The sequence below is a fragment of the Pantherophis guttatus genome, chromosome 11 (genome assembly GCF_059756535.1).
Source record: "Pantherophis guttatus breed Tessera chromosome 11, ASM5975653v1, whole genome shotgun sequence".
NCBI lineage: Eukaryota > Metazoa > Chordata > Lepidosauria > Squamata > Colubridae > Pantherophis > Pantherophis guttatus.
The window spans coordinates 21,913,230-21,927,147 of NC_142073.1; the positions used below are offsets into that span (position 1 = coordinate 21,913,230).

Below are 13,918 nucleotides of genomic sequence, written 5' to 3' on the forward strand. Positions count from 1 at the left end.
GATGACCTACAAGGTCCCTTCCAACTCTGTTAATCTGTATCTGAAAGCCTTAAAAGATGGAGCACCCACAACTTCTGAAGGCAAGTTATTCTATTTACATTATTCTATTTACATCTTGTTTAAAGCCTAGTAGCTCAGCAGACTGATAGCACTGTGATTAACACCAGCTGTCTGCAATTACTGTAAGTTCAAATCTCACCAGGCTCAAGGTTGACTCAGCCTTCCATCCTTTCTAAGGTAGGTAAATTGAGGACCCAGTTTGTGGGGGCAATAAGCTGACTTTGTATAAATATACAAAAGGATGAAGGCTATTGCTTAACACACTGTAAGCCGCCCTGAGTCTCCGGAGAAGGGCGGCATATAAATCAAATTAAAAAAAAAAAAAAAGCTAAGAGGACCAATCTTTTTTTTTGGGTGTGTGTGTGGTTAATCAAGCCATTGCAAGATATTAAGCAAGACTGTAGGTTCTCCAGAACATGTCATTTCCCCAGTTCCTGTAGAGGTCCAAGTCCTACTTACTGGAAGCAGTCCTGTTCTCCAGCCACGTTCTTCAAGTACTGCTTCAGGGAGGCACAGAATTCTCCCAGGTGCTTCTGAGAAACAGTCATTTCACTTCGTACCAAGAGAAGATACTGAAACAACACATAGAGAAGAGATCACAGAAACCAAGAGGAAAACAATTAAAATTCTGTGGAAACCAATTGCTTAGACCTTTTCCTCTTCTGTCCAGAAAGTTCCTATTTTTTTTTCTAACATTCTCCAAATTTTGGAGAAGTATGATGGCACTTCTTGAGTGACTTGGGTGATGAGGACACCAAAATGACACGAAAACTTAGGTTGCATTTGTACAGCAAGCTAACATTGCTATAACTTGGGTCAGTTGTGTAGCAGTTGTGCATGTTGTGTGAACTCAACTTGTTTGGTTAGTTTATGGTTCAATGAATTGTGTGAACCCAGAAATGGGTCAGTTTGTATCTTTCTTAGACAACAATGTTTTCCTAAGGCCTTCGAAAATTATAGTTGCTGACCCCTGTTCTAGTCTCTTCTTAAAAACCTCCAGTGATGGAGCGCCCACAATTTCTGGTGGCAAATATATGATATGAATCTCGGCAGAATACCAAAGAGCTTCCAATCTCAGCAAGCCACGAGGGATAAAATAGATGTGAGGACGGTTGAAAAGGAGGAGGATTAACCATGGCTCACTGAATTAAATTGATTTTTCAAATTAGTGTGGAGACTCATGTGATGTGAATCCAGCCTGTGTGGTAAATTTATGGCGTGGGATCTAGCATACCTCCAAAATTGGGTTGATTATGTAAGTCATAGTCAAGGCAATCATGAATAAAAATGAAGCACAGCTAGACAAAGAGTAATGAGGGACGGGAAGGACACAATGAGACTTTTTTTTTCAAAAATTATCCTTTTCTTTTAGAGAGGTATGATCCTTCTATTATATTTTGGAATAAAAAAGATCAGGTGGATTTTTCTCCTTTTTTGAAATCCCAATATACAGTAGTGGCCAAAATTGTGGAAACCTTTTGGGAAAAGTGTATTTTTGAGGTTTGATTTTTGAGGCTAATAACACCCCTTTTTTTTGGAGTTTCAAGATAATCCTATTCCACTGCTGGAATGGCCTGGGAATAGCCCAGACCTTCATTCAATTGAAAATCTATGGAGCCGACTAAAGAAACTTCTTAGTCAGAAGCGACCCAGCAATAAAACCCAGTTAATAGAAGCAATCATTCAATCTTGGCTTCACATTATAACAGCTGCAGAATTAAAAGACTTGGTTCACTCCATGGGAAGACGTTGTAAGGCCATAATTCATGCTAAAGGTTACCCAACTGAGAATTAACTGACATGGTGATCATTTTTGTATATCTCGTTTTTTCTACGTGTTTCACTTTTCTCCTTTATACTGTAACTGCTATTCTAATAGCAAATCCTTCATAAAAGTTATTGCATTACATTCTTGATTCAATTATCTTTCCATTGATATATAATTTTATGGTACTACTTCCCAAAAAAAGGTGGTGTCATTAGCTAGTTTTAGAAAATGCACTTTCCCCAAAAGGTTTCCACAATTTTGGCCACTACTGTAGGTAGTCCTCGACTTACGACCACAATTGAGCCCAGCATTTCCGTGGCTAAGGGAAACATTTGTTCAATGGACTTTGTCCCATTTTACGATCTTTCTTGCCACTGTTGTTAAGTGAATCACTGCAGCGGTTAAGTTAGTAATACGGTTGTTAAGTGAATCAAGTTTCCCCATTGACTTTGCCTGTCAGAATGCTGCAAAGGGGGATCCCGTGAGCCCAAACATTGCAACCATCATAAATAGGAATCAGTGGCCAAGTGTCTGAATTTTGATGACGTAACCATGAGGATGCTGCAATGGTTGTTAAGTGTGAAAAATGGTGATAAGTTCACAAGTTTTCAGTGCTGTTCTAAATTCGAATGGTTTGCTAAATGAACCAGTAGTGGGTTCCTCCCGGTTCAGCCTGGTTCCGCCGAGCTGGTGGTGGTGACGATATGACATCACCGAACCGGTTCTCCCCCCATCCCGCCACCCCACCTGCATTATTCTTACCTTTTATTTGGCCCCACCCCCAATCTATTGCTGCCTCCTGAGTCCCAGCTGAGGGAAAAATGAGCCTTGGTAGTACAGTGGTCTAAATCACCCTGTTATTAAGACCAGCTGCCTGCAATTACTGCAGGTTCGAATCTCGCCAGGCTCAAGGTTGACTCAGCCTTCCATCCTTTCTAAGGTAGGTAAAATGAGGATCCAGTTTGTGGGGGCAATAAGCTGACTTTATAAATATACAAAAGGATGAAGGCTATTGCTTAACGCATTGTAAGCCGCCCTGAGTCTCCGGAGAAGGGCGGCATATAAATCAAATTTTTTTAAAAAAAAAACTGTTTAAACTCTTGCCGCGGGGCTTCAAAGGGCCGCCCTACAGCTGATCAGTGTTAAAAGGCAGTGTGGTGGTAGACCGGTGCCTCCAAAAACAAATGAGTAGCCCATTGCCTCCAAAAATAAATGGGTAGACCAGTGCCTCCAAAAACGATGAGTAGACCGGTGCCTCCAAAAACAAATGAGTAGACCAGTACAGCTCTGCAAGCAGTTAAAAGCCTGGTAGACCAGTACCTCTGCTAAATCCTAAAGAATTGTCACATGACCATCAAGCCATGCCCACAAAATAAGCCACACCCACAGAACCGGTAGTAAAAAAATTTAGAACCCATCCCTGAAATGAACTGTTGTACATTAAGGACTATCTGTACAGTGGTGATTGAGTTGAGGAGCAGTTGGAGGGAATAAAAGCAATCTGGCCAAGTCAAGGCATGTTATTTCAAGGCGCAGTTTTCTTATTTCAGTTGTGTTTTAATCATAAGCAACTACATTTGTTTAGAAAAGCAATTGCCCCACAGTTAACCTTGTCCTTATTTCCAAGTTGGTCACCAATAGAAATAAACAGTTTTAAAAACGCATCACTTATTCATGTATTCACATGAACGATCAAATTACCATATGTAGAGAGAGAGGTGGGGGGCCTATATAGTCATATTCTACATACTATATTTTTCGGAGTACAAGATGCACCTTTTTTCCCCCTAAAAGGGGGTGAAAATTTAGGTGCACCTTATACACCTAATGTAGCCCCGCCCGCCCACTGGCCCCCACCCTTTGGCGTTTACCTCCTTGAAGCAAGCAGCAACAGCTCCTTTCAGCTTCAGCACAGCCTAATTAGCACAAGTTGATTGGATCGGCCTCCCGACTCTCAGCTGATTTGCTCTCAGCTGTTTTGCCTGGGCCTTTGCTGCTTGCTGCAAGGAGGTAAATTGCTGGGAGCAGATTATTTTTTTCTCGTGCTAATCAAGCTATGCTGAAAACGAAAATGAAAATAAACCTGTTTGCTGTAACGAGGCAAAATTGCTGGGAGGCAGATTTCTTTTTCTTGTTTTCCTCACCAAAAAAGGTAGGGGCGTCTTATAGTCCGGAGCGTCTTATACTCCGAAAAATACGGTAATCAGAGTTATCTTTAAGCTGGCATTTTTCAGATGCAGTGAACACCTACTCCCATACTCCCCAGCCAGTATTGACTACCAAAGCATCCCTGAAAGCAACATGTTGGAGAAAGGATGGAGCAGAGTAACAATCCAGAGAATTGAATTGTTAAGGGATTGAGTGGTAAGAACTGCTTTGATCCCAATCTCAAATGATGTTCCTTAACACTTGCTTGAAAAAAAAAATGGAGTATTCCAGACCCCACTACAACTATATCCCTACAATGCAGAAAGCTGCTTTGAGGAACGTCTATGGAGATGCTCAGTCCTCCAGGTCATGGTTGTCCTTAAAGGTGCTTTTTCAAGAGGCACCTGGACTTTCTGGTTTTTCTCTGAAGACGTTTTGCTTCTCTTCCAAGAAGCTTCTTCAGCTCTGATTGGATGGTGGGGAATGGAAGGATTTATACTCCTTGCAGATGGCTGGTCATTTGCATCCTTTTTAGAGAGTCGTTGAGGCCAACTGGAGGTGTATCTGTGTCTTCAGGATCTCCTGAGTAGTGCAAATGGGTGTGGAGCCTTCTTGGAACTGTTGAAAGGACCGTTTTGTAGAGTAGACCCTCTGAATCCTTCCCCCTCTCATCTTCTCCCCCCGGAGTTCATAGCAGACTGGCATTAAGCAAGGCGAAGGTGGAAGTTCTGATAGAAAGTCAAGTTGCCTCTTGAAAAAGCACCTCTGGGACAACCATGACCTGAAGGACTGAACATTTCCATAGACATTCTGTGTTCTAAATTTGCCCTGGTCATCAACTAGAAGTTTCATTCTTTCTAGCAGGTTCCAACACATCTATGTCAGTGTTTCTCAACCTTGGAAGCTTGAAGATGGATGGACTTCAACTCCCAGAATCCCCCAGCCAGCGCTGCTGGCTGGGGGATTCTGGGAGTTGAAGTCCATCCATCTTCAAGCTTCCAAGGTTGAGAAACACTGATCTATGTGATGATTATACAGTACATGTGATGAGCTTGTTGATTGGACACCATCAGTAGGCTGATTGACGCTGATTGGTTAGATTCCTGAATAGTCTTTTTTTTTTTTGGTACACCAGAGTAGTTCCAGAATGAGGCCAACCTCACTAAGAGCCTTGGTGGCGCAGCAGACTAAAGTGCTGTTAACTAGCACCAGCTGCCTGCAATTACTGCAAGTTCGAATCTCACCAGGCTCAAGGTTGACTCAGCCTTCCATCCTTCCGAGGTAGGTAAAATGAGGACCCGGATTGTGGGGGCAATAAACTGAGTTTGTATAAAAAAAGAACACCGCTTGGGGGGGGGGCGAAAGCCCTATTAAGCAGGTATATACAAAAGTATGAAGGCTATTGCTTAACGCATTGTAAGCCGCCCTGAGTCTCCGGAGAAGGGTGTCATATAAATTGAACCACTAACAATAATAACCTTTGAATAGCTGTATGTTTTGCTTTAATTTGAGTGAAAATGGAAAACTGAGTGAATGCAGAAACTCACTGGTTGGTTTTGGCTCAACTAGAATCTATTCCCAACTATTATTTTCCTTTTGTCAATAAAGTTAATGGGGTATTGATTTCCAAGGAGGAAACTGGTTGTATGAGATCCTTATGAGATTCCACTAACTACTTCATTTTCTTCCTCTGGGTGTGTAGAAATTACATTTACTACTCTGGTTATATTTTGCTGGGTAGAATGTGATATTAGTCCCAAAGGCCATATTGCTTTTATTTTTATCTGCTTCTATTATTCTCTGCCAGGTATTTTTTTTCCTCTTTGGCTGAGTTCCCTTTTTTAATTAAAGTTTTAGAGTTCTTGGCTTTTTAAAGTCTTCATTTTTTCCCCCGAGGAAAAAAAAAACAAGGATTTTTTTCCCCTGAGGAAAAAAACAAGGATTTTTTCAATCAATTGATTTTTGTTCTCTTCTCTTGGGATGGCTCTGTGTACCATTCAAAGTTACAATGGCACTGAAAAAAGTAAATTATGATTATTTTTCACACCTATGACCATAGTAACATCCCCCTGGTCATGTGATTTACATTTGGATGCATGACATATTTATTTCATTTATTTAATTAATTCATATGTTAACTCGCAAAGCATCCCTGGCCTGCTCTCGAGTTGCCATAGGCAAGGGGGATGGGAAACCGATGAAACAGTACGGCAGCCAAAGACAGAGGCACATTCCAGACTTATCTCTCTCAAGGCTGTCTCCCAGGGTTACCCACAGCACCGGAAAGGAGTGATCTCTACAACCCTCGAAATTGCTCCATTGGCAAATGTGATTGATGACACACCCTGGGGGGAGGGGGAAAACAGCATCATCATATTTATGACGGTTGCAGTATCCCAGGATCAAGCAAAGTCATTAGGGAAAGCAGATTCACTTAACAACTGTGTGACTAACTTAACCATTGAAGTGATTCACTTAATAACTATGGCAAGGAAAGTCGTAGAATGGGGCAAAATTTACTTAACAAAGGTATCACTTTGTAACATAATTTTGGGGCTCAGTTGTGATTGTAAATCGAGGATTACCGGTACCGTGTATTCTTACTTAAACCAACAATTTGGCTTGGTTACTATTATTATGGGATAGGTCCCAAGTTGAAATGGAGCTGATGTGTTAACTTGGGATCAACTCCCCTTTATCTGATTTCCCTTCTGTAATCCACTCTTTTAAATGTACGATGGCATTTATTCTGAGCCCCAAACTCTTAACATTAGCATTCTCCACTACTAATAGTATTATTTGTACTAGAAATCTTAAGGGCACCAATTTACCTATTTTTAAAATGTACATCCAGGAATGATCAGTATAAGGGGAAGAACTGACTTCATTTATCAAACACACAACATCCTTACAGAGCTGTTGTCCTTCAAATTCCCTTCTTGGTCCCTCTTGGTTCATTGTCAAAATAAGTAAGTGCATCTTTGGATCTATTTGAACCAACCACCGTAATTAACTCCTTTACTTCCCCTCTTGTTAAAGCAGACTGGTTGATCGTAAGAACGTTCCTCTTTTCTCCTGGGTAGGTAATGTTTATTTTTATTCATTTTACAATTCTTAAAGCCTGCCCCACTTTCCAAGGACGTAAATCAAAAAGAAAATTAAAAAAATGATGATGATGATGATGATAATAATAAAAATAGATAATCAAACTTGGCCAATAAAAATTCTATTCTATTCTATTCTATTCTATTCTATTCTATTCTATTCTATTCTATTCTATTCTATTCTATTCTATTCTACTCTACTCCATTTCAATATTCTATTCTGTTCTGTTCTGTTCTGTTCTGTTCTGTTCTGCTCTGCTCTGCTCTGCTCTGCTCTACTCCCACTCCCACTCCCACTCAACTCCAATACTCTATTCTATTCTATTCTATTCTATTCTATTCTATTCTATTCTATTCTATTCTATTCTATTCTACTCTACTCTACTCTACTCTACTCTACTCTACTCTACTCTACTCTACTCTACTCTACTCTACTCTACTCTACTCTAATGTTCTGTTCTGTTCTGTTCTATGCTATGCTATTCTATTCTATTCTCTATTCTATTCTCAAAACAGTACACAACACAAAAAAATAATCCCAGAAAGCAAAGGTCAATAAATGAACCCCAGATAGTTGCCCACAATTTGAATGAAAATACCTTTAACCTGATTATGCAATTCCCATTGATAAAGGGAAACATCATTCAATTCCAAGATAGTGTTATAATGCCCTACAATGACCAGCCTTTAAACAGGCCTCCATTAGCTTGTCAACACAGTTTTCTAGTTTCCCCGTTAACCATTAGTTGAGTTAGTAGTTGCAAGTGTTTTAATTAAAAAGAAATATTTTTTTTATCAGAGATCAAAGATGCAGGCTCACACCTGCTTAAATCTGTTTTTCTTTAAAAGAGAAGATTTTCTTATCAGTTTCCTTGGGGAATTAACTGGAAGTTCTAATCTTCTCACATCATTCCTGCGATGACAGCAAATCCAATATTTCAAAGCTATTCTTTCCAAATTTAACCGATAACTGTCACAAAGGATAAGGGGAGAGACTGTGGTTGAATGTCGGAGTTATTTATGTGTACTCAATATGCAATCAAGACTTAATCAAGTATGATATATATATATATATAGGTCTTTGGTTATTCGGGTCTTCTCCCACGTAAAATTGGAAGTGTCTTGGCGACGTTTCGACGAAGTCTCATTCGTCATCTTCAGGCTGGTGTTCTCGGCTTCGTGCTTCCAGGAGCAATGTGAGATCGCAGCTGTCTCTTCCTTTTAACTGCTAGTGGAGGTGTGAGCTGATTGGGTGGGAACTTGGCTGTGTTCTGATTGGGTGGAGGTGTGTTCTGATTGGTTAGGGGCTTGGCTGTGCTCTGATTGGCTGAGGTTGTGTTCTGTTTGGGTGGGGGCTTGGTTGTGCTCAGCTTAGTCTGAGTTGCAGGGGGATTTGAGCTGGTGAGCTGCGTTGTTGTTGTTTGGCTTCGTGTTTGTGGCCGTGCGAGCTCTTCATGGTGGCTGTCAGTCTGCTTCATATATGGATTGGAGGGGTTTAAAGTGGCTAATGATGCAGCTGCGGTCTGGCTTCTGGTCCTTGGTCGTGGCTCATTATCAGTGTGGGTTTGAGTCTGCTTTCTGCGTGGATGTGTGGTGGTGACATCAGGTGTGGCACTCGTGAGTGTGGGTCTGGTGTCATTCGTCGTGTTAGGGACTCGTTTGTCAATAAGGGCGGGTTTCCAAATGGCTGGTAGGCGGGAGGTATCGTCTCGTTTGTTCATGCTGTGTGGGCGTTTTTCTATCTCGATGGCTTCTCTGATTATTCTGTTGTTAAAGTGTTCAGTTTTGGCGATAGTTCTGGTCTTTTTAAAGTCAATATCATGTCCTGTGGCTTTAAGGTGTTGGACCAGGGAAGAAGTTGGTTCCTCTTTTCTGACTGAGTTCTTGTGTTCTTCTATGCGTGCACTTATTCGTCTGTTGGTTTGTCCGATGTATGTGGTGGGGCAGGCGGTGCATGGGATTTCATATAGGACACACTATATACCAGAAGAAAACACACACAAACCGCTATCTGCACGCACTCTCACACCACCACCCTGCCCAGATCAACTCTGTAGCCAAGACACTCATTTCCAGAACAAAACGCTTAGCTGACGAACAACACCTAAAAACCGAACTACACACCCTCACTAACGTACTCACATCCAATGGATTCCAAAGAAATAAGATCACCAACCTAATCCAAAAAGAAACCCCCACTAAAATCCAAGACAGAGAACAAGAAAACGGCAAGGCCCTCCTCCCATACATAAAAGGCACCACAGACAGAATAAGCAAAATCCTCCACAAACATAACATCAAGACAGCATTCTGCACAAACCGAAAAATATCCACCATCCTAAGGAACCCCAAAGACAAAATTGAGTTAGAAAATCAAGGAGTATATGAAATCCCATGCACCGCCTGCCCCACCACATACATCGGACAAACCAACAGATGAATAAGTGCACGCATAGAAGAACACAAGAACTCAGTCAGAAAAGAGGAACCAACTTCTTCCCTGGTCCAACACCTTAAAGCCACAGGACATGATATTGACTTTAAAAAGACCAGAACTATCGCCAAAACTGAACACTTTAACAACAGAATAATCAGAGAAGCCATCGAGATAGAAAAACGCCCACACAGCATGAACAAACGAGACGATACCTCCCGCCTACCAGCCATTTGGAAACCCGCCCTTATTGACAAACGAGTCCCTAACACGATGAATGACACCAGACCCACACTCACGAGTGCCACACCTGATGTCACCACCACACATCCACGCAGAAAGCAGACTCAAACCCACACTGATAATGAGCCACGACCAAGGACCAGAAGCCAGACCGCAGCTGCATCATTAGCCACTTTAAACCCCTCCAATCCATATATGAAGCAGACTGACAGCCACCATGAAGAGCTCGCACGGCCACAAACACGAAGCCAAACAACAACAACGCAGCTCACCAGCTCAAATCCCCCTGCAACTCAGACTAAGCTGAGCACAACCAAGCCCCCACCCAAACAGAACACAACCTCAGCCAATCAGAGCACAGCCAAGCCCCTAACCAATCAGAACACACCTCCACCCAATCAGAACACAGCCAAGTTCCCACCCAATCAGCTCACACCTCCACTAGCAGTTAAAAGGAAGAGACAGCTGCGATCTCACATTGCTCCTGGAAGCACGAAGCCGAGAACACCAGCCTGAAGATGACGAATGAGACTTCGTCGAAACGTCGCCAAGACACTTCCAATTTTACGTGGGAGAAGACCCGAATAACCAAAGACCTACATACAAACACCCGCGAAAACCTGAGAAAACATATATATATATATATGTGTGTGTGTGTGTGTGTGTGTGTGTGTGTGTGTGTGTATGTATATGTATATGTATATACATCTACATCATATTCTGACAATGTAATGACTACTTTATTCATGAAACCTAGGATACATATTCTAACATGTATTTTTCCTGACTTTTTTTTTAAAAAGTTAGATCTTTAGGAAAAATCAAGGTTTCTATTCATTCTGGGGTACAAGGTGTTCCTAAATTCTTTTATTTAGTTCTTCTATTATTAGTTTTTTTTTGCCTTTTCTTTTTTTAAAAAAAACAAACTTTATTAAATTATCAAACAATTATAAAAACAATTAGAACCATAATAAAATATTCATATACATAGATCATATCTTATAATTGACTTTTTTTTTTTAATTTGATTTATATGCCGCCCTTCTCCGGAGACTCAGGGCGGCTTACAATGCGTTAAGCAATAGCCTTCATTCTTTTGTATATTTATACAAAGTCAGCTTATTGCCCCCACAAACTGGGTCCTCATTTCACCTACCTTAGAAAGGATGGAAGGCTGAGTCAACCTTGAGCCTTGGAGAGATTCGAACCAGCAGAAATTGCAGGCAGCTGTGTTAATAACAGGGTGCACTAAACCACTGTACTATCATTTCTATTCTTTTACATATTTATATATATTCTTCTCCTCTGCACATTATATATTTCATAACCTAGTCCCGCATTCATCCTCCTGACGGTGAAGTCATTGTTGGTATTTATATGAAATAAGCATGGAAATACACTCCCAATTATCAGTTCTTAATTTAAAACTCACTCTTTACTAAATATATCTTTTTCCATTTTCTTTTCGCTTAATCCAATCATACCACTTGCCCCATACCTTAAAATACTTTGAGCTTTCCTTATCCTTTAATTTCAGTGTTAGTTGATCTGATTTCTATTATTAGTTTTAATGGAAAATGCATACTCCTTAAATATGCAAGGAAAACCAATGCAGCAGAAATAATTTTAAAAAATATTAGGCTGTGATGTTCAGGAGAGATGGAGCATCGACCTTGTCCTCAGGCAAAAAACCCAAAAGATTACTCAAAAACTCCTATGAATTGGGAGTGGAGGAAATGGACAGAGTTGAATAAATGTTAAATTAGGATTTATTATATAGTCTTATAGGGGAAGGCAGCTTTGGAATGTTATATTAATATATACAAAAGAGTAAATGTTACAAAAGAGTAAATGTTAAATTAGGATTTATTATATAGTTTTAAAGTGGAAGGTTGTTTTGAAATGTTATATTAATATGTAGATATATGTATGGGGGAGGAAAAAGGGCAGATTATTACTAAATTGGGAGTCATAACAATATTACTGTGCTAAATCAGAAGTTATTATACAATGTTATAGTAGAATGTTATTTTGAAATGTATGGTAAAAGGGGGAAGTAATAATATTAATAATATTATTAGAAAGTAAGGGTCAGTATTTGGAGGAGGGAGTAAGGGGATGGTAAAATATTATATAATCTGTTATGAATTAGGTTTTTATTTTGAAGAAGTCACAGGGGGGACGGGTGGTGAGGGGGGGTTAGGGAGGAGGGGGGGAGAAAAAAGGGGGAAAAATTTGTATTTGAAAACTTTTTCAATAATAATAAAAACAAACTCCTATGAATTCTCCCAAACCCCTCTGAACCCATAGCATCTCACCCCTGTGGAACACCCACAACTTCTGAGGGCGATCTGTTCCACTGGTTGGTTGTTCTCACTATCAGGAAATTCCTCCTTAGTTCTAGATTGCTTCTCTCCTTAGTTAGCTTCCATCCATTGCTTCTTGTCCTACCGTCAGGTGCTCTGGAGAATAGGTTGACCTCCCCTCCTCTCTGTGACAGCCCTTCAAATACTGGAAGACTAACATGTCCTTCCTGGTTCTTCTCTTCATTAGACTGGACATACCTACCATGTGGAAGCCCCTCGGATAATGAAACACCACAATGATGTCATTCCTAGTTCTTCTTTTCAGTAGACTAGACGTACACATTTCCTGCACCTGTTCTTCATATGTTGTAGCCTCCACTCCCCTAATCATCTTTGTTGCTCTTCTCTGCACTCTTTCCAGAGTCTCCACATCTTTTTTACATCATGGTGACCAAAATTGGATGCAGTATTCCAAGTGTGGCCTTACCAAGGCATCATAAAGTGGTAGTAAACCACTGTACTATCTCATGACCTTGATTCTATCTCTCTGTTAATGCAGCCTAGGGTTGTGTTGGCTTTTTTGGCCAGCTGCAGCATAGTGCAACACACCAAAGCTTAAATCCCTTTATTTATCAATGTGCTTATGGTCTCTGGATCCAAAGTAGGGGTGAAATCCAGCAGGTTCTGACAGGTTCTGGAGAACCGGTAGGGGAAATTTTGAGTAGTTTGGAGAACCAGCAAATACCGCCTCTGGCTGGCCCCAGAGTGGGGTGGGAAGGGAGATTTTGCAGTATCCTTCGCATGGAGTGGGGTGGGAATGGAGATTTTGCAGTATCCTTCTCCCTGGAGTGGGGTGGGAATGGAGATTTTGCAATATCCTTCCCCCCGGAGTGGGTGGGAATGGAGATTTTGCAATATCTTTCCCCCTGGAGTGGGTGGGAATGGAGATTTTGCAGTATCCTTCCCCTGGAGTGGGGTGGGAATGGAGATTTTGCAATATCCTTCCCCCTGGAATGGGTGGAAATGAAGATTTTGCAATATCCTTCTCCCAGGAGTGGGGAGGGAATGGAGATTTTGCAGTATCCTTCCCCTGCCATGCCCACCAAGCCATGCCCACCAAGACACACCAGGCCCACCAAGCCATGCCCACAGAACCAGTAGTAAAAAAAAAATTGGATTTCACCACTAATCCAACGGAACCGAATGCCTGGCCACCTAATCACTGCCCTGAGGCTTGGCACAACAGCATTTAGTGACTACCAATCCTGATTTTCATGCACGAAAAGCTCGGTGCTAATTGTCTTTTGAAAAGAAAGGGGCACCCCAGAATAGCAGCAAAGTGTTTCTCAGTCCCAATATCCCCACTTGAGATGGGGGGGATGGAAAATGACACTCACTGCGCATGCTGTGTTCTCACTGTCTGACAGCCGTTGATGCAGGTCAAACCAAAGAGTCTGTTGAGGGGGAAAAAAAAAGAAAGAAAGAAATATTAGTAATATTTTAATGGAAATAAAACCTTGCAGGGGAAGGCAGAAAGAAAGCAGCTGGCTGGTAACTTCTGCCATGAAAACCTGAGATGCAAATTAAGGACGAAGGGGCTTTGGATCTCATCTATGCGACTGGCAGTAGACCAGAAAAGAATTTCTCTCTAATCTCCCCATTACTAAAACTGAGCAGTCCCCTTGGCTGAACTGCTGATGGAGAAGCAAGCTTTCAGAAAAAGATCCTTTTCCCTTGGGGGAAATGCAACCATCTGCAACAAGGAGCTATGCCCTTAGGAAAAGTCTGGTAACTTTGTACAATTTTAGGTGGAGATATTCACCAGGGGGAAAAAAAAATGAAGTTTGTTTATTCG

At 41.2% G+C, this 13,918-nt stretch overlaps 1 protein-coding gene and 1 long non-coding RNA gene across 2 annotated transcripts in view; one reads left to right on the forward strand and one right to left on the reverse strand.

The window, feature by feature from the left end:
- NECAB2 (N-terminal EF-hand calcium binding protein 2) overlaps nt 1–13,918 on the reverse strand; it is a 217,849-nt gene that overhangs the window by 20,606 nt on the left and 183,325 nt on the right. The window contains exons 9-10 of the mRNA XM_087877001.1: nt 13,461–13,517; nt 520–632 (exon numbers count right to left, since the gene is read on the reverse strand). Coding sequence (XP_087733127.1) covers nt 520–632; nt 13,461–13,517 — 170 coding nt within the window. The remainder of the gene's footprint in view (nt 1–519; nt 633–13,460; nt 13,518–13,918) is intronic.
- Nucleotides 1–13,918, forward strand: part of LOC148112304 (uncharacterized) — a 35,859-nt gene that overhangs the window by 6,603 nt on the left and 15,338 nt on the right. The gene's annotated exons all lie outside the window — the stretch shown is intronic.